General features: G+C 57.1%; 1 protein-coding gene across 5 annotated transcripts in view; it reads left to right on the top strand.

The window, feature by feature from the left end:
* Window positions 1-23765, top strand: part of GAK (cyclin G associated kinase) — a 54883-nt gene extending 31118 nt beyond the window's left edge. For 2 of the 5 annotated variants that reach the window (XM_073891288.1, XM_025886909.2), the window contains 17 exons: window positions 4927-4976; window positions 5547-5695; window positions 6252-6374; window positions 7434-7567; window positions 10067-10261; window positions 10881-10998; window positions 11340-11419; window positions 14461-14654; window positions 15381-15527; window positions 15672-16148; window positions 16598-16771; window positions 17256-17399; window positions 17996-18112; window positions 21656-21883; window positions 22350-22498; window positions 22985-23161; window positions 23253-23765. In XM_073891288.1, the coding sequence (XP_073747389.1) occupies window positions 4927-4976; window positions 5547-5695; window positions 6252-6374; window positions 7434-7567; window positions 10067-10261; window positions 10881-10998; window positions 11340-11419; window positions 14461-14654; window positions 15381-15527; window positions 15672-16148; window positions 16598-16771; window positions 17256-17399; window positions 17996-18112; window positions 21656-21883; window positions 22350-22498; window positions 22985-23161; window positions 23253-23354 (2758 nt within the window). In that variant the 3' untranslated portion in view covers window positions 23355-23765. The remainder of the gene's footprint in view (window positions 1-4926; window positions 4977-5546; window positions 5696-6251; window positions 6375-7433; window positions 7568-10066; window positions 10262-10880; window positions 10999-11339; window positions 11420-14460; window positions 14655-15380; window positions 15528-15671; window positions 16149-16597; window positions 16772-17255; window positions 17400-17995; window positions 18113-21655; window positions 21884-22349; window positions 22499-22984; window positions 23162-23252) is intronic. The other 3 variants (XM_025886913.2, XM_025886912.2, XM_025886911.2) reach the window with 3 other exon arrangements.
* The last annotated feature ends 211 nt before the right edge of the window (window positions 23766-23976 follow it).

Raw genomic sequence — 23976 nt, 5'->3', positions numbered from 1 at the left:
GATCAAAGCGTAGATGAGGGTAGACCAGGGCCGTCCCCTGGTGTCGTCAGGATCGAAGTTTCTAGAACAAGAGCAAAAGGATATGTGTCAGGGTCCCAAGCCCACCCCCGGCTTGGAAGTTTGCTGGAGGACACTCAAGACCTGGTTCTTGCCTCAGGGTCCTGGGAAAGGGCGTGTGGTGCAGAGCCTGGGGGAATCCAGCACGGCTTCCCGAGTCCTCCCCACCCCGTGGAGTCACGTGGGATGCGTGTGATTTCCAGCCCAAGCCACTACGGCACATGTGATGTGTGGTCATCCAGGGAAGCCCCCAGACACCCAGCACCCAGGGTTTGTGTTCGGCTGGTCACAGGCACCCTCTGCCTGGCATGCACCAGGCTCCAGACTCTCGAGGGAAAGCAGGCCTGAGCATAAACCACATCTTGGTGCAAGCAGTCCAGGCAGAGGAGGCCATTCTTACCAGTTCTGGGAACAGTGAGGATCCTCCCGAGATCACCGTGCCATAGCCGAGGACCAGCCCGGCAAGCTTCTCTGCGGGTATATGGTTAGGCTTGCGTAACTGTCTTTTGTCCAAGGTTCATGCTTAAAATGTGATTCAGAGAGCATGTCTGAGACTCAGAAGCATCCAGGCTGGAGGGGAAACATCTGAGGTACTGACAGACTCCGGTTCACAGTGAGTCTACCCAGAACCCTTGCTGGTGCTTTGTTTAGCCAGCCCACGAACAAAAGCGGCGCGTTGGACAGGGAATGGCAGAAGGCATGGGTCCTAGCCCTTGTCTCAGCCATGACATTCATGCTCATGACCACGAGTGCCTGGCAAGTGCCTGGCAGCCGTGGTGTGGAGGGCCAGGCACACCTCTGCCCCTTGTCAGGCCCCCTGGCTGTGCTCACGGAAGGAGTCCCCCAGATGCAGTCCTGGGTGGTGAGCTTCAGGTCCTCTGAGGGTCTGGGGTGACCCCAAGGCTCAACGTGCCACAGGAGGGCCCAGGGGAGGCCTTGGTGGGGGATGGCCTTGGTCACTGAAGAGCCCTCTTTGGTGCAGGCAGAGCCCTCACGGTAGGGTTTGTGGACCCAGGAGTCCTGGGAGGCCTGTCCTTGGAGGAGGCCCAGGCCCGGCAGCCTGTGTGTGAGAGCCCATGTCTGGAAGCCAGGGCCTCAGCGGCCTGAGCCTGCACGTGTGGTCTCATTGCTTCCTCGTGTATGTGTGCACACCCCTCGCACACATCCTGGAGCCAGAGCGACCGGGTGCCCTGAGTTCCTGACTGTGCACATCGTTCTGACCATACCCTACGCGGGGTAGGATGGCCAGGGCCTGTGGATGTGCACCTCTGGCCACGGGTGTTTCGCTTCCTCTGGCCTACACGTTCTAATCCTTTGCTTTTTTTCTGAGTTTCTGTTTTTGTTTTACCAACATTATACTGTATTATGTGTATCAGTTCTTTCTGTGAAGAAAGTAAATATTGACAAACACTTTATGTGTTGCTCATCTTGTTTGTTTTGCTCTCCAGTGGATTCTTTTTGTTTTATTAGCACGTGTGTGCGAGACCGTGGGAGGTGGGGAGGAGCAAAGGGAGAGAGAGAACCTCAAGCAGACTCGCCGCTGAGCGCGGAGCCCAGTGCAGGGCTCGCTCCCACAACCCTGAGGTGGTGGCCTGAGCCGAAAGCAGGAGTCGGACCCTCATCTGACTGAGTCCCCAGGCACCCCCGTGCTGCAGGGGTCGTTAGTTAAAGTACAGCGGGTCTGTCGGCCTCCATGTTCAGGGTCCTTCATAGCCCAGGTTTGAGCACATTTAATGTGTTTCGAAACAGTTATTTAAATGTGTTGTAAATACAATTTTTTGATGGCTGTACTGTTTTACATTTGTGTTTTTAATCCATTTAGGGGATTTTTTACTCTGGGGGATTTTCCTTGCCCCAGTCTCCCCCGAGAAGAGCAGCCCCTCTGCTGATGGCCAAGCCAGGCAGCGTTCCAGTCCTTTCTCTGGGCCCCCTTCCACCCTGCCCAAGAACATCGGCTGTTCTTACACATCAGCTTCTTGGAATGAATTCTAGAATCAACTTGTCAGGTTGCCTGAATGGTCACTTTAGGATGCTGTTGCACTTCATTCACGTTATGATCATTTCAGGGCAGTTGGTCTGCGCAGGGCTGGCTCTGGCTTCCAGCAGAGAGGCATCCCCAGGTCCAAGGGCTCCTTTTCCTGCCCTCCTGGATGCCTGCCAGCAGCAGTCAGAGGATAGGCATGTGGGGCGGCGGGCGTGCGGGAGGGGTGGCGAGCCTGGGCTGGCCGCTTGCGGTGCCTCTGGGCCTCTTGCGGCCAGAGCCAGCGGGACGGACTCGGCTGCTCAGGCTGCGTTGTGCAGAAGGCGCCCCACACTCTTAGCTGAGTCTGACAAAAGCCTTCCCATTAGACCACTTGAGTGGAGAAATACACCGTGTTTATGTTTGGGAGAATTAATTTTTGAAGATGGTATCAGTCAATTTGTAAATTCATTGCACTGTAAATAAAAATACTGATGCTTCTGTCGGTTTTCATCTTAAAGTTCGTGTACAAGTTACCCACAATTGCCAGCAGCCTATTAAAAAAATAAGGCTGGGAGTGAACCACATTGTATGTCACTTTTCTTCAGACATGAGTGCTGTGCCCATTTGGTGAAATGGTTGCTTGTGTGGGACTCGTATAAAACCAGTGAAACCTAGGATTCTGGTTAATGAATGGTGCTGTGGCCATGGGTATCTGTGTGGGGAAGATAAAAGTTGGGTCTTCATCCAGTAACGGCCAAGAACATTCATCCGATTAGTAGGTAAAAGATCTCGTTGTCAACAGCAATTTTTTTTAAGATTTTTTTTGAGAGAGAGAGCACGAGCAGGGGGAGCAGCAGAGGGAGAGGGAGAAGCAGACTCCCCGCTGAGTAAGGAGCCCGACGCGGGACTCGATCCCAGGACCCCGGGATCACGACCTGAGCCGAAGGCAGATGCCCAACCAGGCATGCCATCAACAGCAATTTTTTAGAGAAAATTAAAATAGGGGCATTCTTGTGACACCAGAGTGAGGTAGATTTCTTAAATGTAATAAAACTGTACCAGCCATGGGAACGAATGGTTAGTAAATGTAATTTAAAAAACCCTCTATCCATCAAGGCACACTTCTTTCAGGTTTCTAAAAAAGTACGACCCTGATTGAGAGTGTGTTTGAATCATAAAACTCCCAGAGGGACGGTATCTATTACATGAAATAGGTTTTGGAGACAAGAAGCAGGCACGGAGGCAGCTAACAGGACAGATGGTGAATAAACTATTAAAAATGCTCAGCTTCGGTAGTGTTCTGTAGACATTGGAGAGTGGAGTCTTGATCTCCTCTCGCCGTGTCTGTCTTGTAAGGGGTTGCGTGCAGACCACGGACATGCATCACTGGGTGGGTGCCCAGCGTGTCTGTCCCCACTTCCTATGCTCTGCCTGGCCTTCTGTGGTCGTGATTGAGCCTTTCATGGGAGCCCCTGGTCTCTCCTTTCCTATCTGTTACATTTCTTCTTCTTTTTTTTTTTTTTTTTTTAACTTTTTTACTGGTTGCTCCAGAGTTTGCAGTACATATTTCCAGCTAATCCAAATCTTTCAAATAGCCCCTGTACCGCTAGCCCTAACCCTCTGGACACCACGGGGACCCTGCTCCCCGCCACTGGTACCCAGTGCCGGCATTCGCATCGTCAGTGCAGAATGTGTGCATAAGCGTGCTTGTCAGATGTCTCGTTGCCATTATTCGGAACAAACTGGCATCTGTCAAATCAGCTAAGAATAAGAAAAATAAAAGTTGGTGGGTTTTTTTTTTTTAACCTTCGCTTCCTCTTTGATGTTCTTCTGTTCTTTATGTAGATCTGAGTTTCTGACCGGAGCGTTTTCCTTCTTTCTGGAGAACTTCTTTTAACACGTCTTGCAAGGCAGTTCTGCTGGCAACAGAATCTCTCAATGTTTGCCTGACAAAGTCTTTATTTCTCCTCACTTTTGGAGGATAATTTCACAGGGTGCAGAATTCTAGGTTTTTCCTGGGTGGGTTTTTTCTCTCCATATTACGTATTTTACTCCCTTTTTGCTGGCATGGTTTCTGAAGAGATGGCTCCTCCCTGGTGTTCTCTGAGCATCCTGGGTCCAGGGTCTGGTGTCTGACGTTAGTTTGGGGACATTCTCAGTCATTATCAGCTCACGTATTTCTGCTGTTTTCCTCTCTGTGTCTCTTGTTCCTGTCACATGTACGGCACACTTTTGCGGCTGTCCCACACCCTTGGAGACTCTGTTCTGGATTTTGTCACTCTTCGTTCTCTTTGCTTTTCATTTTTCAAGGGTTCTGTTGCTCGATCTTCCAGCTCAGAGATTCTTTCCTGAGTTGTGTTCCGTGTAATCAGCCCGTCAGAGGCATCTTGTCTTTCTGCTACTGTGTTTTTATCTCCAGCATTTCTTTTTGATCTTTCTTGGAACCTTTGTCTCTGTTCGCACTGCCCGTCTGTTCTTGTCTGCCCTGTGCTCCCTCAGTTAGAGCCTTTAGCATGTTAGTCACAGCTGCTGAAGTTCCTGGTCCTGTGCTTCCAACACCCCTGCCATGTCTGCTTCCGATGCTTTCTGTGTCTCTTGAAACTCAGTTTTTGCCAGACATGAGTGCCGTCTTCCGTTTTTTGTTGCCAGCTCCCGTGGCCATATGTCTTTAGAGTAGACTAGCAGGCAGTTTGCCGGGGTCTGTGCCTCTCCATCACTTCCAGTTTATAACTTCTCGTCCACCTCCACTCTCGACGTGCACGCGTGACGCTGAAGGTGCTCAGTCGCGTACACGACGTTCCCATCAGCCGCAGCCTGAGCCTCTCCACGACTCGCTCCATTTAAGCTCTCGTGACTTACCTGTAGAAATTTCCTGTAATAACCGAGGCTCTTCTTTTTAATTCCAGTTATGCAAAGGGAGATTTGGACATATCTTACATCACATCCAGAATCGCTGGTACGTTTGCCTCCACTAACCATAAGGACGTGCCTCAGATTCTTTCCTGTCCGAGGACGGCTCATGGGATGCAGGGCCAGAGGCTGTGGCTGGTGGGGAAGGAGAGGGCGCCCCTTGGGCAGCCACTCACTTGCCCAAGATGTGGCCTGGGGCACCTGTCCTTCTATCTCCAGGCCCTGCCATGGACAGTGCCACCATCGACCCACCTTCTCCCCCTGGTCTGGAACTTTCCGGAACTCTGAGATCGTGAGGGGAATGATGCAAAGCACATTTAAAACTTGGGTCTCCAAACACCGAAACCAGAATCCAGACACTGGGAGACTGCCGTGCATCAGGCTCTCTGGCTTAACTCACTGTCCCAGAAAGCACTGTGTGGAGATCCCAGAGGGTTGGTGGGGGTGGCGAGGTCTGTGTTCTGTCCAATCCTGGTGGCCATTATACCGATCAGTCAGCAGCTGTGGGGAGATGAGCAGGGGCCCAGGTGGCCGACTGTCCTGCCCGTGGCTGGTGAGGCTGCGGAGGCCAAGTGCCACCACCCTGTGGCGGCTGACGTGGGCTGCTCTCTTCCAGTGATGTCATTCCCAGCGGAAGGTGTGGAGTCGGCTATCAAGAATAACATAGAAGACGTACGGTTGTTTCTGGACTCCAAGCACCCAGGACACTATGCGGTCTACAACCTGTCCCCGAGAACGTACCGGTCCTCCAAGTTTCATAACCGGGTGGGTGGCCTGGATGCTGGCCTCTCACGTGTGGCAGACCCACGTGTGGCATTCCCCAGCAGCAGTGGTAGCAGGCGGAGCCCATGGCTCTGGTGGGGGTGGGGGGGTGGCCTTGGGTGTGGCGACACGGGGCCCCCGTGCAGCACACGGTGGGGACAGGGGCTTTCTCTGGAAGATTCTGTAACGTGACCCGTGAGGAGACAGTCAGATGGGCTTCTGTATGTTCCCTGGAGATGGCTAAAATCTAGGGCGCCTTGTTGCTCCTCACCAGTGAGGATGCGAGAGGCCACGTGATTTTCTTAGTAAATGACCACGTGGGACACAGACACTTTCATGGTGTTTGGACTGAACCAAGCATGGGAAAGGGTAGACTCTCCGGTCTTTTTGCCAAGTCTGCATAGCCTGGTACACATCCTGGAGCACGAAGCTCAGGAGCAGGGGGCCTGGTGGCGTCTGTCCAGAGCCAGTGCCCGTGGTGGGGCTCCCCCCATCCCCTGTGTCTGCACCCCCAGCTGGTGCAAGGGAACCCAGGCTGAGCCAAGCCCTCTGCCCACAGGTCTCCGAGTGTGGCTGGGCGGCCAGGCGGGCCCCAAACCTTCACAGCCTGTACAGCGTTTGCAGGAACATGCATTCATGGCTCCGGCAAGACCACAAGAATGTCTGTGTTGTGCACTGCGTGGTGAGTGTGAGGCTGCCCCATCCCTGCCCTTCACCTTGGGGGTGGGGTACCTGAGAAGAAAACGGAAACCAGGGAAAATAACCCACGCGCTGGGGAAGCTCACAATCTGCTGAGGGAACGGAAGTGAGATCTGGGGCACTGAGGAGGGAGGCTGGCGGGGCAGCTGGGGTCCCCCACACAATCACAGGCCTTGTCCGATACTGGGTGAGGCCCCTGGCAGCACGTGGGACCACCTGTGCTGGAGAGCGGGGGTCTGTTTGGGACACGCTGGCCTAACACTTGGACTCGTGGCAAGTCCTGTGAGGAGTGGGTTCTGCCCTGGTGTCTGGAGCCGGTGACCCTAGGCCTAGCTGCCCTGGCGTGGCCCCTGTCACTTCAAGGTAGACCCCAGAGGGAGCAGCAGCTGCCTGTGCCTTGTGGGACCCACGCCTTCTGTGGGTCCCCACCGCTTCTTGGGGAAGACCGCCCGCACAGGTGGTCCCCCCTACTCCTCTTTACAGAACACAGGGGGTCCCCACGGGTCATTCTCTCCCCACAAGGCAGCATGCACATGAGCCTCAACAGGCACGGAGGCCACTCTGACTCATGGGACCCCCGTCTCTGCTCCTCACTGTGGCTGAGGACAAGCCTTATTTCCAGTTTCCCACCTGCCCAGTGAGGTGTTTTTTTTTGTTTGTTTGTTTGTTTTAATTTTATTTATTTACTTGAGAGAGAGAATGAGATAGAGCATGAGGGTCAGAGGGAGAAGCAGGCTCCCCGCCGAGCAGGGAGCCGGATGCGGGACTCGATCCCGGGACTCCAGGATCATGACCTGAGCCGACGGCAGTCGCCCAACCAACTGAGCCACCCAGGCGCCCCAACAGTGAGGGTTTGTTAGGAACCTCTACTAATCTTTGTGGACTCTGAATTGTTTCTCTGTCAGGTGTGTTTTCCTAAGTTCCCAAGTAGGTTTTAAGACAGGGGGAGGCCCTGTGGCTGTTGTCTAGGGAGGTGTGTGATTAGGAAGCCGCCTTCCTCCAGCCGCGGCTGTGTGAGCCTGGCTGGTGCCGTTTGTCCTAGGACGGGAGAGCCGCGTCTGCGGTAGCCGTCTGCTCCTTCCTGTGCTTCTGCCGGCTCTTCAGCACCGCGGAGGCTGCCGTGTACATGTTCAGTATGAAGCGCTGCCCGCCGGGCATCTGGCCGTCCCACAAAAGGTACGTGTGTCCCACTTTGGAGATGTCGTCCGTGGCATCACCCTCGGGAGGGTGCTGGGAGGTAGGAATACTTTAGGGCCCATGTGCAGACGTGGGCGAGGCCACCCAAGTTGGGGGAGTCGGTGCCCTCCTGAATCCTGGCTGGCCACTGGAGAGACACACAGCTTCAGGACAGGACCCCGAGGTATCTGACGGGAGATTTAAAGTAACTGATTAACGTGTTGAAGGTGCTAAATGAAGAAGGTAGGCAGGACCTAGGAGCACGTGGTCACTTCAGCAAAGACAGGAACTGTAAGTCTCGAACGCAAATGTCAGACATGAGAAAGGCAGTGTTAGTGGAGGCTGCCCCCCGCAGGCTCTCTGGCAGCTGAGGGAAGGGCCTCAGCCTCTTGAGGGCGGGGCAGGTGGCATTACTCAGACCAAAGCACAGAGAGGGATCATGGGAAGGGGCTGAGCAGCCAGGCCTGCCAGGCCATCTCGGGCCGTTGCGGGAGGCAGAATGATGGGGAGGGCAACGTGCAGACACAGTTGCCAGGGAATTCCCCAAATTAATGAGACACCAGACCTCCAAAGCTCAGAGGACACAAAACAGGGTGAAACACTAAACAAACGTGCAGAAAATCCACTCAGATGCACCATACTTCGTCTGCTGGAGACCCCCCACACAGCTCAAAGCTCACCAGAGGGCAGAGGTACAAACCACATCAGAGTTGTTGTTGGAATCCCCAGGGCAACCAGTAAAGGTTCTAAATACGAGAGTTAGTAAGTCAGCAGAGGAAATGGACAGAGTTATAAAAAGCGCTCACTTACTCGAGGAAAAGACCAAAGAAGAACAGAAAGCAATTAGCAAGACAGTGCGGTAGAACCTGGCCACAGTAGTGGTCGAGCTCTGAAAGTGCCCATGAGGATCATCAGAGTGGATAAAAGAGCAAGACCCAGCAATGCCCTGTTTGGAGGAGCCCCACTTCTGCCATCAAGACGGAGGAAGCTGGCATCAGCCGTGGAGGAGGGCCGTGGCACAGGTGCCGGGTGACTGATCACCACAGACTTAGCAGCTCAAAGAGCCCGCGTGTGCTTCTCCACCTCTGTGGGTCGGGTGGCCAGGCTGTGTTGTGTGAACCTCACTGAAAAAGCCCGCTGCTCCCTCTCCAGTCCACTTCCGTGCTTGCTCGGGTTGTTGGCGGGACTCGTGCTGGGAGTGAGGTGCGTGCAGTCCTCCTGTCATGTGGGGGAGAGCTCCCCAAGCAAGTCTGCTAGCGCAGTGCAGTGTGTGACCCACGCTCAGAAGTGGTCGCCCTTCCCTCCTGCTGCTTGGAAGCCAGTCCCCACTCCTTCTCCGTCTCGAGACAGGGGTCATGACACGAGGGCAGGGACAGATGCCTGGTGTGTGCACCCCGCAGGTGCCGAGAAAACCACCCAGGAGAGCTGGAGCAGTGAGGCACGTGAGCGCAGATTCCAGATTTGTAGAACAGAAAACAGAATTGAAAGGGGAGATGGGCAGTCACAGTTGTAGCATAGGCATCAATATTCCTGCCTTGGCAGTGGATGGAACGAGTACTCGGTCAGTTCGGGACAGAACACCGTGGGCAACCATCTGGATGACATCTGTAGGGCCCTCCACCCAACAACCAAAATAGACCTGTTCCTCTCAAGTGTTCGTGGACCATTCAGTAAGAAAGATCATATTCGGCCGTTAAGCTGCAGGCACAGAAGGATAGAGGTCACATAAAGTGTGTTCGTGATAGAGTTACACCAGAAGTTGGTAACAAACAGGGGCGCCTGGCTAGCTCAGGGAAGCATGCAGCTCTTGCTTGGGCTCGTGAGTATGAGCCCCATGTGGGCTGTGGAGATTGCTTTAAAATATTAAAAAAAACAAAAAACAAACATGGGTGGAAAATTTCCTAAATTTTTCAAAATTAATCCACTTCTGTATTACCCATGAGTCAAAGAAAAAGTCTCAAGGGAAGTTTAAAAATATTTTAAACTGGGGCGTCTGGGTGGCTCAGTTCGTTGGGTGTCTGCCTTCGGCTCAGGTCATGATCCCAGGGCCCTGGGATCAAGTCCTACATCGGGCTCCCTGCTCCGCGGGAAGCCTGCTTCTCCCTCTGCCACTCCCCCTGCTTGTGTTCCCTCTCTCGCTGTGTCTCTGTCAAATAAATAAAATGTTAAAAAAATTTTTAAACCAAATGAAAATTACATCAGATTTGTGAGATGAAACTAGAGCACACTGCTCCAAGGAAAGTTAGTCACACTGAGTACTTGCGTCTCTGGAGACCAGGTGCGGTGAGCCGACTGTCACAGTGAGTACTCAGGTCTGTGGACACCGGGTGCGGTGAGCCGACTGTTTGTCGCACTGAGTACTCAGGTCTGTGGAGACCAGATGTGGTGAGCCGACTGTCTCACTGAGTACTCGCGTCTGTGGAGACCAGGTGCGGTGAGCCGACTGGAGCTTTGGGGACATGACAGGCGGGTGACGTGACATGCCTCTGGCCCTTGCAGGTACATTGAGTACATGTGTGACATGGTGGCAGAGGAGCCCATCACGCCCCACAGCAAGCCGATCCTGGTGAAAGCCGTGGTCATGACGCCCGTGCCGCTGTTCAGCAAGCAGAGGAACGGCTGCAGGCCCTTCTGTGAGGTCTACGTGGGGGACGAGCGCGTGACCACCACATCTCAGGAGTATGACAAGATGAGGTGAGCCCACAGCCTCCCTGGCCCCATGGCCGTCAGATTCATTCACTTTCTGTCCTCTGGGAGACTTTTAAGGAGAAAGTCTGCCAGAGCTGCAGAAAGGTGCTGAGGCCCTACCCACGGTCGAAGTGGTGAGCAGGAACAGGCTCTGTAAGCCAGTCCCGCCCAGTGGGCGCCAGGTGTGGGAGGTTCCCAGGACCAATGTGCTGAGGAGTAGCTTCTTTTTTTTTGTTTAAGATTTTATTTATTTATTTGACAGAGACACAGAGGGAGAGGGAACACAAGCAGGGGGAGTGGGAGAGGGAGAAGCAGGCTTCCCGCGGAGCAGGGAGCCCGATGCGGGGCTCGATCCCAGGACCTTGGGATCATGACCTGAGCCGAAGGCAGGCGCTTGATGACTGAGCCACCCAGGCGCCCTGAGTAGTCAGTTCCCAGAGCAACACCCCCTCCCAGAAAAATCTGGCAGGAAGACCAGCAAAATAAGAATGTGTGGATCTAAGCGTTGGTGCTTCAGGGGAGCTTGAAGTTCTTGCCAGGGTGCCGCAGCCTTCTAGGACCATTGCTCTCTGGAAAGCTGTGTGTGTGACTTAACGGAACCTTTCCTCATCATTCTGCTCTTTAGGGATTTCAAAATCGAGGATGGCAAAGCAGTCATTCCCCTGGGCATAACCGTGCAAGGGGATGTGCTTATTACAATTTACCATGCCAGGTCCACCCTGGGAGGAAGACTGCAGGCCAAGGTACGTGGGCGCTCAGACCACCCTGGGCTGTCATTCTGTGAGTTCTCGTGGAGGGTTCTCAGGCCCAGTGTTCAGTGAGAACTGCCTTGTGTAGCCCAAGGCAGAGGGGATTTTAGCCCAAAACACCCAGAGTTCCCCATACTGCGGGATGCTGTCTGCATGGGGCGTCTGCCGAGTTATGGCTTTGGGGCTGCCCTACCTCAGACCCCGAGAAGCTGCTTGTCGGGAGGGCACTGTATATGAGACTGTCAGAGCCTGTCAGCTGTGAAGTGTGCGTCTGCAGTGTGAGCGGGTGGTGTCCTCTCTAGCTCGAGGGTCTCCTGTCTGCACTCTGTCTGCAGGTGGCATCCATGAAGATGTTCCAGGTCCAGTTCCATACGGGCTTCGTGCCTCGGAATGCAACTACTGTGAAATTTGCAAAGTATGTGGGTGTCACACGTGGGAGAGGTTGGGAGGGTCAGGTGCACGGTGCCTAGCTGCCGTGCACCCTGTGTAAATGAGTGCCGTGCGCTGGACGCTGGTGGGGCGATGTGGTTCACGCATGGCTGGGTCACCACACTGAACTCTAGTCCTGGGTCTTTCCCCACTTCTGAGCGTGCCCAGTGTCCAGTATGTGGCACTTCCATTGGGCCATGGTGGCTGCCACTGTGCACCTTGGTGACCTGGGGACTGGCATGGTGCATTTCTTACTAGAATTTAGTCATCTGCACCCTGAACTGTGGTATAAACAGCTGAATGGGCATTTATTGCTTTTTTTTTTTTTAAAGATTTTATTTATTTATTCATGAGAGAGAGAGAGAGAGGCAGAGGGAGAAGTAGACTCCCAAGGAGCAGAGAGCCTGATGTGGGACTCGATCCCGGGACCCTGGGATCATGACCTGAGCCGAATGCAGACGCTTAACGAGCTGAGCCACCCAGGGCGCCTTGTTTATTGCTTTTTAACATGTAGAGTACTTAGGATGTGCAGAGTGCTCTGCTAAGCACTGAGGTTGGAGGTAATTAAGAGAAGTTCACCATCTGGGGTTACAGATAAAAGCAGAAATTCATACAGTCGGGGATAATCCCCTTGACTTACCCAGGGCTCTTTAGTTTCTTGCATTCCCAGATTCATCACCTTGTTAGAGTAATGCATAAGGGCCTCACACAGCACACCTGGCCCCCAGTCCATGGTGCGTATGCAGACCTTCTATTTGAGGTGGAGGTGCCCAGGTAGCGGGACAAGTCTGCATAGCGGGCATTTGGGACAGAGAATCCCAAGCAGACTCCCCGCCCAGTGCGAGCCCAACTCAGGGCTCCATCTCACCACGCTGAAGTCACGACCTGAGCCGAAACCAAGAGTCAGACGCTTAAGTGACTACGCCCCCCAGGTGGCGTTCTTTCCGCTTTGTCTCACACCTGCGCCCCGAGCAGAAGTGTTGTTCCAGGGGTGAGAGGGGAGCTAGTGGCGCAGCTCTGGAGACCACTGCGTGCAGCTGCCCAGGACCCTGTGCCCCTCTCCTACCCAGACACTAAAGGGAACATTAGGACCCACCCCCGCAGTCCTGGGAGGACTGGGGGCCGGAGGACCAGGGGTAGTTACTTCTGACTTAGGGACTTATGTGGGGGCTGGAAAGAGAGGGCATTTTTTCCTGAACGTCCCAGTATGCAAGCACAGAACTTGACCAAGCTGTGTTTTTGGGCCGGTGCATTACTGTGTGCAGTGCTTCCAAAAATGGATTATGTAGTTAAATTAGAAGAAAGCTATTGAGTGCCTGATTGATGCAAAGTGTGAGTCTCCTGTGGGCAGGATCCATTTGCAGAGGTGGCTGAAACAGGACAGCTTGAGAAAAGAACTTGGAGCAGTGTTAGCGGGTCCATCCTCGAGACCTTCTGTCACTGAGGGAGGGTCCCCAGTGTGTTTACGTGGGCAGAATTGCAGTTCGTGGCACGAGGCAGCATTTTTGTTTCTAAGCCAGGCATGTTGGCCCCTGGTGCCACCCAGTGAGGCCTGGGCCTTACGCCCTCCTGAAGTGCAGGGCGGGGTCGCAGGGCTTGTGGCCCTGCGCGCAGACCCTCATTGTTCCCTCACTGTTCCCTCACTGACTTGCTGGGTCAGCTGGGCAGGCCCGGGCCCGGAGGCCATCTTTGGGGACCAGCCAGGGGGGCGAGGTGGGGGATGGGTGGCCCCCAGCGTGGTACCCAGAGCTACCCCCAAGGTCCTGTGGCCCCCGGAGCTGAGCCGGCAGAGGTCATGTGCTCCTTTATGTGGACCCCTGCCTCACTCCTTCCTTGTGGATGGGGGTTTAGGCCTCCTCTGGTCCTTGCTGGACTCCCCCTTGACTGACATTGCTGCCTCGGGGCTTACCACCGCGGTTCCCACAGGAGCCGCTCCTGCCTGGCGGTGCGGTGACCTGCGTCATCTCCTTGTTGTGGGTGTCTGACCTAGAGAGGAAGAAAGTGTGGGGTGGCCTGAGAGCCTGAGGAACTCCCCTCCTGCCCACGTTGCCCCAGCAAGAAGAGCTCGGCTTCGGGCTATTGTTGCCCACACAGCTGCTCTGTTGGGTTTCCTCCCCTTGCACAAAGGTGGTTTGTCTCTGGAGGGGTGGGGGTGGGAAGGACTGAAACCAGTGGACGTTCCACATTAGGGTCACGCATGCTTGCTGATTTTATTTCGTTGGATCCATGGAAGTAAGACTTAAAAGGCTGCCGGGCTTTTCCTACCCAGACTGACCACCCAGTCTGCCCCCACGTCTGCGGCCCCACTGCCCGGTGGCTGTGGTTCGTTTTGGGGTATGGGTGCCACACGGACATCACAGAGGACCGTGGGCCCCTCCTTCCACAGCTTGGGTCACTAAGGAACCCGCTGCCCCTTTGGAAACAATAAGTAACCACCCAGAGATGTTAGGTGGCATAAGAGAAGATGAAGGCTGGGAGCCTGCTGCCCAGCTGAAGAACAGGGCTTAGCAGCGTGGTTGTAAACATGTTATCAGAGGTGATCTTAGGGAACAGGCTGGAACCCCTAGAGAGGTACAGAGCCCCAGAATTCAAGTTCAGTGACCCGGCAGCCATAGCCCCCACCGCCAGCCCCGCAGGCGACGCCTGCACACCCGCTCTTGGCATCCTTACCTTTCTCCTCTCCCGCCAGCCATGGGCCCTGCTGCCGCTCCCCTGCCGCCCTTCCCCCTTCTGCAGGGTGTTCCAGAGGTCTTGGTTTGACGGGCACTTGTGAATAGTTGGGGATTTTTGCCAGGGTGGACAGCGTCGTTTTATGGAAACACGCATTTAAGGTCCCTGAGTGCCCTATCTGGATCACGGGACCTGAGGGGTGAGGGCCGCCAGTGCTCCCTCGGCAGAGGGCCAGGGTCCCTGCCCGCGCACCTGCCCCGGTGAGCACACGTGCCGTTTTGTGCTCACTTTCTGGTTAATGTGGGCTGGCTGACCCGTGAAAGTCCTTCCTAACTGGCGTCTGGTCTCCCCCTGCAGGTATGACCTGGATGCGTGTGACATTCAGGAGAAATACCCGGATTTATTCCAAGTGAACCTGGAGGTGGAGGTGGAGCCCAGAGACAGGCCCAGCCGGGAGGCCCCACCCTGGGAGAGCACCAGCATGAGGGGGCTGAACCCCAAAATCCTGTTTTCTAGCCGGGAGGAGCAACAAGACATTCTGTCCAAATTCGGTGAGATCCTTGTTTTCCAAACACACAGCAGGTGGTGCTGCCACCACGGGAAACTCCCGGGGGCTGGGCTTGCCCCCATCCCTGTGTCCGGCTGTGCACCGGCGTACGGAGGCCCAGAGCCCCCACTTGGGACCTTCCCCGACACCAGCTTTCACGCCTAACGTGCTCGCATTTCCCGGGTTCACACCGCCACGGCTGCTCCCAGACCCCCCAGGACCGTGGGCAGCCCCTGCCCTGGGGGTCGTCATGGGCCAGCTGGGGGGGTGGTCAGGTTGGAGTCGTTTGCTGTTTCCAGCGTACCTGGAAGAAGTCAAGGCTTTGTTCCAGACCCACAGGGCACAGCGGGGCAGACCGTCCCTCTTCGGGTTGGTTATCTCGTGAGCAGTTAGAAAGGGGCGCGTGCAGCCCCAGGGTGGGCAGGACTTGAGGTCTCGCTTGCTGACTGCGACAGAGTCGTCTTCGTGTCCTTGGTTTGCGTCTTACATTCCCTTCCCTGAGAAGCGTGTGTGTCTGCACGCATGGTACGGGGCAGCAGCTGAGCCGACACGGAGCTGCTCACACACTGGATCCTCTTTGGCGGTCAGTGCAGGTTTCCCCGTGCTTTGGAATTGGGCGTCCGGCTGTGTGGCCTGGCCACTGCACGAGACACTTCGCAGCCCAGGGCCTTGGCCGCTGCAGGCGATGGAGGCATTCTGGGCCGTTCCTGATGCGCCCTTCCTCCCGCAGGGAAGCCAGAGCTCCCCAGGCAGCCCGGCTCCACCACTCAGTATGACGCCGAGGCAGGATCTCTGGAAGCTGCGCCTGCGGAGTCTGAGTCCCCACAGGGCAGCTGCACGGACTCCAGCCACTTCCTCCACACGCTGCATTGGCACGGTGCGTGTGGGGCCGCGGGTGTGGGGGGATGCGCCCTGGGCCTCACCGTGCATCTTCTGCCCACCACTCTTTCCCGGCCCTCCGCCCCGCGGCCTCCACCGAGGCCTCACCCTGCCGTCCGGGCTGCTGTGCTTCTCTTTTCAGAGGAAAGAGACACAGAGACAGGCCCCGAAGGTCACTTTGCCAAGGAGAGCGCGTCAGCCCCAGCCGAGGACGCAGGTGGGAGTGAGCCTTCCGACGAGGAAGCAGCGACGCTCTCAGCCGAGAGCAGGGATGCGGCTGACGAGGACACGCCAGGCCCAGCAGCGAGGACGCAAGAGCGAGAGTTGATTTTTGACGCGGCCACGCCGGCCACTCCGGCCACACTGCAGGAGCCCACGCTGCAGGACAGTGTCGACCTCCTGGGGCTGAACTCCGAGGCCGGGCTGGCACCCCCCATGCAGGCCTGCGGGGCAGCTCCCAGTACCGCCGACCTGCTCAGCCGCCTCCTGGGGGCCCCTGACACGGCTCCGGAGGTCCCCCGCGGAGATCTGCTGGGTGGCGAGGCCCCCCTGCTCTTCGCAAGCCCGGCCCCTTCCTTGAGCTCACAGAGCCCGCCCCGTGAAGGGCCGGCTGCAGCTGGTATGTTACTCCATCTGCCAGGGGAACAGAGAATAGGGTTTTAGTAGTTTGGCCTTGTTGTCAAGATTACCTGGGAAGGGCTTCTGGGAATGGACGGGGTGGGGTCAGTGCCCAGCCCCTTGGCCACCCACTGGGGAGCAGCCCCGGGCCTGCTGGTCAGACTGCAGACCCGGGCCAGCCGCAGACCAAGGCTGCTCTGCGGGGCAGGCTCCTGAGGCCCCTCCGGCTCTCCCGTCCCAGGAAGACGGGACCCTCCCCTCTCCCGGGGGAGTCTCAGGCGAGGGCATCCTAGCGTCCAGCACCTTCTTGGAGTCGATGCTGTGGCCTCAACCTGGGTCTGAGGGGCTGTGGTGCTGATGGGACTTGCTCAGCTTTCCGGCTGATGCTTTGGGCCGAAGGCGCCTACACAGAGCCTCACCTCTGCCCACTTCCTGGGTGTCCTTCCGCAGCCGACACGTTTGACCCTCTCCTGCTGCCATCTGGTCCAGACACCCAGCCCTGCTCCAAGCCTGACCTCTTCGGTGAATTTCTTAATTCAGAATCTCCTGCCGCTGCCCCCGCGTCCTTCCCCTCCACCCACAGTGCCCCACCCCCAGCCTGCAGCACCGACTTCCTGCACCTGGGTAAGCACTGAAGTTGGGGCCTGGGAGGTGGGCGGCGCAGTCACCTGCTGTGGACCCTGGGCTGATGGAGGGCAGCTGTGGGGTCCCTCCTTCCCTGGCAAGGTGACACAGCCTGCAGCTGTCCACCCGTGTACTCTGCAGGGTTTTAGAGGAGGCAGAGGCAGTTTCTGGGGGCACCAGCATGCAGCCACAAGTCCATGTGGCTGGCCACGGGGTGGGAGGTCTTCAAAGACGTGTAGACCCTTATTGTTGCTCTGAGCAGCGGCTCCGCTTGCTGACCCCCCTTGTCCAGTTGGTCGGTTCGGTGACCACAGGACGCGTCCTTGGGCCCCTGAGGAAGAAGGAAGCCGGTCGGTGTGGCCAAGCCCAGCGCAGCTCCCGGGGACCCTGGGGATGCGTGTGCTCAGCCCTGCTCACATGAGGGGGACAGAGGGTGCCCTCCCAGCCTCCCATAGGGGGACTTATGGCTGCCTGCCCCCACCAGGGGGTACCCCAGATAGCTCTGCTGCCTTTCCAGGGGATCTACCGGTAGAGCCCGGCAAGATGACGGCCTCCACCAGCCACCCGGATCTGCTAGGAGGGTGGGAGGCCTGGGCCGAGGTGCCGGCCCCCACGCCTGCTGCGGAAGGTACGTCTCGGGTGGGACCCCACTCCCAGAGAAGGAGTGTGGGCCAGGAAGGCTCAGCGGAAGGTGGTGGAAGGGGTCCCCGAGAGTGCTCCTTCGTGTTGTCCTGTGTCCCATGGCTCCTTTGCCTCCTGGAGGCCCCTGGGCCTCACGGTTCTGAGGTCTGAGATCATGACCTGAGCCAAAACCAAGAGTCAGATGCTCAACCAATTAAGCCACCCAGGCACCTCTGGAATTCAAAGTTTTTTTTAATTGATTTGTAAGAACTCTGTATATAGGAACAGCTACACTTGTAACGACCGTATAATGTTCCGTCCTGGGGCGCACAGTGGTGACTCATTCTGACCCTCAGTGTCTCACGTTCAGAATACCCTCCAGCTATGCCCTCGTGAGGAACATCGTAAAGCATGTTCACACGTAACATGGGTTCTGGGAAGTGGGCCTCCAGGGTCAGAGCCGTGTGAGTTGGTAGACTAGCTTCTGTAAGGAGGCCGTGGACGTGGACAGCCGTGTCTGGGGCTGGTGTGGGCGCGCACACTAGCTGAGTGCAGCTCAGGAGCGTCCCGGGGGTGCATCTTATACCTTCTGCCCTTCTCCAGGTCCCTTCTTCCCTCCAGGAGGCCAGCCTGCCACCCCCGGCCCCCCAGCCAGCTGGACCAAGTCTCAGAGCCTGGACCCGTTTGCAGACCTCGGTGACCTCAGTTCTGGCCTCCAAGGTGACGTGTGGGGCCCCGAGCACTGGCCCATGGCAGGAAGGTGCAGTCTGTGTGGCCCTGCTCCCTTTGCAGGGGTTGGCAAACGAGGCATCAGGCGCGTGCGGGCCGTCTGGGGAGCAGGGACTTGGAGCCCTGGAGGGGTGGACAAGACGCCCCACCCAGCGCCTGTGTCTGCTGCCCTTGGCCTTGAAATCTCCTGGGGAATGGGTCCTCCGGGTCCCTCGGTCTCCTCCAGACGCATGTGGGGCATTGAGTACCACGAGTATCTGAACGGGTTCCTTATCCTTGGTGATCAGCAGGCAGGTACAGCTCCAGGCTGGAGATCGTGTCTGCTGGGAAGGCTCATTGCTCAGGCAGGCCCCCGGGGCCCCAGGTGGTGGCGTTCTCCTCCCACAGCCCCTCATGGCGCCTTAGCTAGCCTTCACTCTGGTTTGGAGACTCATGTTCCTCGGTGCTGGGGAAACTCTTGGCACCTTGTACTTTCTCGTTCCCCTCTTATGACGCGCACTGGGTCTCAGGACCGCCTCCCGTCCCCTGCCCCTCGTCTCTGCTACATTGGGGACTCGCTCTGCATCTGTCCGTTGAGCCCTGTGGCTTTCCTTCTTTGAGTAGTTCCTGGCGTTTCAGGTTGCGTCGTCTCTCTCTGAGGGCATTCCTGGGAGTTTGGATTTGCCCTTGGTCTTCTGCACCTGCGTGGCCTGTGTCTCTGGCCACTCACACCGGGGTGGGCTGCCCAGAGCCTCCTGTTGTGGGGGGCAGGACCTCTCAGGTCCCAAGTGACCTGTCGTTGGGCTGGAGCCTGGTCAGGGCTGCACCGGGGCCCCAGGCCCTCCATCACACGCCCTCAGGAAACGGGATCCTGACGAAAGCTGACGGAAGGAAAGGAGAAACAGACAAACTCAGACCCTGGTTGTAGATGTCAGACCCCTCTTGACAAGTGATCCAGCTGCTGGACCTGAGGTTGGCACAGCGATGGAGTTGCTGGGGGCACCCCCCGCCCGGCCCCACCGGCAGGGCCCCACACCCTGCGGTGTTCTCGGCCCTCAGCACCGCCCGCACAGACCACACCCCCTCCCAGGCACCTCTGGGTCTTCGTCGAGACTCTGATGGTCCCCTGACCACATGGACTGGAAACCAGGAATGGCAGGATAACCGTCAGTCTTCACGTGCTTCGACGATGAGGAGTGAGTGGGTTATTTAGGAAACAGAACGGCGCACTGAACCAGGTGAACGTGGACGCGGCTCGGCCAGGGGTTCGCAGCCGCAGTGGAGCCTTCTGGTCAGTATCAGGAACCTTTCCTTCAGGGTGTCTGAAAAGATAGCAAAATAAACCCAAAGCAAATAGAAGGAAGGAAATAATAACCAAAATCCATGAAATAGAAAACTGATGAAACAAAACCTGGTTTTTTGAAAAGATCAGGAAAGCTCAAAAATCAGTAAAACTGCAGACAGAGCTCTACTAGAACAGATTGAAAAGGACGACCACCCAAGGATGGGGACATCCCTGCGGGGACAGTGCGGGCGCGCGGGCCGTGGGCACGGACATCGGCCGCGTCCTCAGGGCTGGTCTACAGCAAACCCAGTCAGCGCAGAGCCTGTTGTGGGAGTATCTTTGTAACTGTAAGGAAAACAAATTCACACTTGAAAGTCTCCCAAAAAGGGAATCTCCAGTCCTAGATGGAGAATTTCATTGGAGAATTTGACCAAATGTTTTAAGAATTCATACCGATTCCCCAGGGTCTTCCAGAATATGGGAAGAGAAAGGAACGTTTTCCAGTTGATTTTAGGAAGTTAGCATTACCCTGATACCAAAACCAGAGTCTGTACAGAAAAAAAAACTGCAGGGCAACGTTCCTCATAAATATAGACGCAGACTCTGAACAAAACACGAGCCTAGAGAACTGTCCTCACACGGGGAGTTGTGCACCACAACCACGAACGGGGCTGGTTCACCGTCCCACAGCCGGGTAATGGTCTGCCACACCGTGGGCCCAGCAAGAGCGGTCAGCACCCCTGTCAACAGTGCAGGGAAGGCTGTTGGTGGTAAGCAGCATGGACCTGTGTGCTGGGACTGCAGGCGCAGAGCCGGTGAGGGCGGCCCAGGCCGCGGCAAATGGAGGGGCAGACCGTGCTCACGGGTCTGTAGGTTCACGGTTCCTACCAGAAAGTCCAGTGAGGGTTTTGGTAGACATGGACAAGCTCGTGGTGACATTTATTTGGGAAGTCAGAGGACCTCGAGTGGCTGAAATATTTCTGTAATGGAACAGGAGTGTGGGAGCGTCGCTCACCCCCACCCCCGGCTTTGGGCTTTTAAGCTGTAGGTGCTGAAATCAGCACTACCTGGTGTTGGAGTCAAACAGAGCAGGGGACCCACAAGTGGACCCACACACGGGTTTGTGATGGAGGTGCAAACCCACCACAAATGGTGCTGGAGCGATGGGCCATCACAGGCAGAAAAGTGACCTCAGCCTCTAAAGCTCAGCCTCACACACCGGGCGGCTCCGCATCGGCTCTAGATTGAGGTGTAAACATGAGACACTTCAGCATCTGTGGGAGGGTAACATGGAGGAGGAGAAGGTCTCTGGAACCCAGGGCATGGTTTGCGTGTCACACGAACCACAACGGAGAAAACGATGCACGTCGTCATCACGGTGTGCTTCGCTAAAGATTGAAGGGTGGGAAGACAAGCTGTGGATGCGGAAAACACGTTTTTGTGCCCCGTGTTTGCCCTGGAACTGACTCCTGGGATACATGAGCACGGCAGCGAACAAAAGGCCATCCACTCAGAACACGGGAGGCGAGTGTCTGTGCCCAGCGCGGGGGCCACCTGGCTGGGGGCCACCCCAGGGCGTGGCGTGGCCCCAGGTGCTAGTGGGGGTGCGAGACGGCTCAGCCTCTCCACCACAGAACTGGGCGGTTTCCAACAAAACTAAGTGCAGCAACCACTTATCCCAGAGTCACAGCAAAATTTCGTACGTGGTGTTCATAGCAACTTTGTCTGTAACTGCCCAAAACTGGAACCAGCCCTGAGGTCCTCCCAGGGGTCAGGGATTAAACAAACCGCGTTGCGTCTTTACCACAAAATGCTGCTCAGCAATAAAAAGGAGCAGGTCCTGCGTGAGAAGCACCAACTGCAAAGCTTACTCTCTGATTCCGTCTCTAGAACATTCTTCCCCTAGGACGGGGAACCAGATGAATGTCGTGATCTGGTGCTTACGCGCGTGTGTGTGTGGTCGCCGTGCACACACGCACACGCTCACGCTGGTGTGCACGTGGCAGCTGGTGCAGCCGGGACCTGGGGGCCCGGAGCTGGTTGTACGGCTGTGCGTTGGTTTCAAAATCAGCAGTTAAAGAAGCAGCTGTGCGTTCTGAGGGTGAGTGGGGAGGCGGTGCCCGCGCTTGTCTCCGCGCATACCTGCTGTCCCCCAGCCCCTGTGGACGTGAAGTCCCGGAGACAGCAGAGCCCCTGTTCGTAGCAGCTTCACGGGGCGCAGCAGCCATCACGCGTTTGGACACTCAACCCGCTGTGAACTATCTCCCCAGGCTCACCTGCTGGATTTGCTCCTGGGGGTTTCAGCTCCAAAACAGCCGCTCCTCCCACGGGTGGCAGCTCCTGGCAGCAGACAAATCGGTTCCCGACCCAGGGCACCCCGCGGCCCCCCCAGTCCAAGCCACCCCCCAAAGCCTGTGCACAGCCAAGGCCTAACTATGCCGCCAACCTGAGTGTGATCGGCAGCCGAGAGGAGAGGGGGGTCCGCGCCCCCAGCTTCGGTAAGTCCTGCCTAGGTCTCCTGTGTGTGGCTTTTTCAAGTTTCCTGTGAAGCGGTTAGTAAAGCGGCGTTCTGCTTTGTTTCTCCCACTCATGGCCCGACCTGGGAAGGCGTGCTCAGCGAGGCCCAAGTCTGTTCACTCGGCGGGGGCTCCCACGGGGTGGCAGGAATTGCTGTGGCCAGGCCCACGCCGTCCGGGAGCCCACAGCTGTGTCTGTCACGGGGACGGCACATCCGCGTTGACCCCAGGAGGTGACGGACGAGACTGTCCTTTGAACCGAAAGGGTCGTTGAGCTAGAAACTGTTCTGCAGGCTGCAGACTGGGATGTGCGCCAATTGGCAGGCTGCCCATTTCTGACGAACTTTTCTTCCAAAGCGTTGGGGCAGCGGTGGGTCTTGCCCAGTGTGCGCCCACGGGCAGAGCCCCCGGCGCATTGTCTGTCGGCCAAGCCTCCGTTCTCCTGTAGGTCAGAAGCCGAGAGTGTCAGAGAGCGACTTTGAGGACCTGCTGTCCGACCAGGGCTTCTCCTCCAAGGCTGACAGGAAGGGGCCAAGAACCATGGCCGAGATGCGGAGGCAGGAGCAGGCGAGGGACACGGACCCACTCAAGCTGAAGGTGAGGGAGGCTGGGTGCCCCGGGCCTGCAGGTGGGGGGGCTCCTGCGGGCATGATTGGCCTTCACTCTGAGCCAGCCAGCAGCCGCCTCGTGAGGCTCCCGACTCCCGGACACGAAAGGGTCTTGGTCCAACATGTTTGCAGAGACAGACAGCATTTCTGTTTACACTCACGTGTGTTTTCGGACATGTTTTGGGGTGATTAAGTGTCTCGCTGCTCTGGAGATGGCTTCGCGATACGGCTCTGCGGGGCTGTCTCGTTCTGTGTGCGGTGTGGTCAGGCCCAGGGAGTGGTGTCGACCGTGCCTGGGTGGGGTCATCACAGAAACTGGAGCATCAGGTCTGGGTCTAGGCCGAGCGTCTCACGGTCAGAGCCTTGCTCCGTGCGGTGGGTGGTTTGTGGAGCCGTTGAAGGGATGGCCAGCGGCTTGGGGGGCAGCGGGGCAGAGGCCCCGACCTGCTCTCCGCAGCGCCTGTGCACCCTGCAGCTCCTGGAGTGGACCGAGGGCAAGGAGAGGAACATCCGTGCACTGCTGTCCACCCTGCACGCTGTGCTGTGGGACGGCGAGAGCCGCTGGACGCCCGTGGGCATGGCCGACCTGGTGACCCCCGGGCAGGTGAAGAAGCATTACCGCCGTGCGGTGCTGGTGGTGCACCCGGACAAGGTGAGCGCTGGGCAGGGGCGGGGCATGACCGGGGCAGGGGCGGTGTGCCCGCAGCCGGACTAAGGCCTCCTCTCCCTGGTCCGGCCCCCAGGCCGCGGGGCAGCCCTATGAGCAGTACGCCAAGATGATCTTCATGGAGCTGAATGACGCGTGGGCCGAGTTCGAGAGCCAGGGCTCCCGGCCCCTCTTCTAAGCCTGTTGTGATCGAGGCTGCGTGTGTGGCTCACGGAGCCCGAAGCTGCTGAGCTCAACCTCCGGGGGCCCGTCCATGGCCGTCACGGCGTGGGCTAGTGTGGCCACCCCGGATCGCTGTGCCCACTGTCCTTGGTGGACTTGACAGACGCCGCTCCCTGGCATGAGAAGAAAGAGCATTCCAAAGCCTCTGATTTTCCTTTTCTTTTTCTGGTCCAAAGGAAACGTTGATTACGCGCCCCCCCTAACTGTCACGGTTTGTGATTCCTTTCATTTTGCCCAGTGGCCAAGGCCTCTGCCTGCGGTAGAGTGCACTGCTCAGCTGTCCTGCCCTGAACCCCGTGCGTGAACACTCCTCCTGTGTGTGATCAGCCTGGCGGCTGCCTGTACATATTAAACTATTTTCTCATGACGCTTGTCTTGGCGCCGTGTGACCTTCTCTGGGCAGTGGTGCCATCATCAGGCTGGTCTCGGCCCTGACCACGGAGATGAGCACAGGAACCCGCCGGCGAGCAGTGGACTCAGGCCTCTGTGGGCCTCTGGGCAGCGTGGCTCTGGGTCTGGGGGTTGGCCCTCACCGTGAGCACTGGACAGGCCCCACGGTCACTGCTCATGGCCAGAAC

The sequence above is a fragment of the Callorhinus ursinus genome, unplaced genomic scaffold, assembly GCF_003265705.2.
Source record: "Callorhinus ursinus isolate GAN/ISIS: 27379988/994484 unplaced genomic scaffold, GSC_fseal_2.0 scaffold4, whole genome shotgun sequence".
NCBI classification, from domain to species: domain Eukaryota; kingdom Metazoa; phylum Chordata; class Mammalia; order Carnivora; family Otariidae; genus Callorhinus; species Callorhinus ursinus.
The sequence above is the reverse complement of the archived record's forward strand: the minus strand, read 5'-3'. Positions and strand labels throughout refer to the sequence as shown.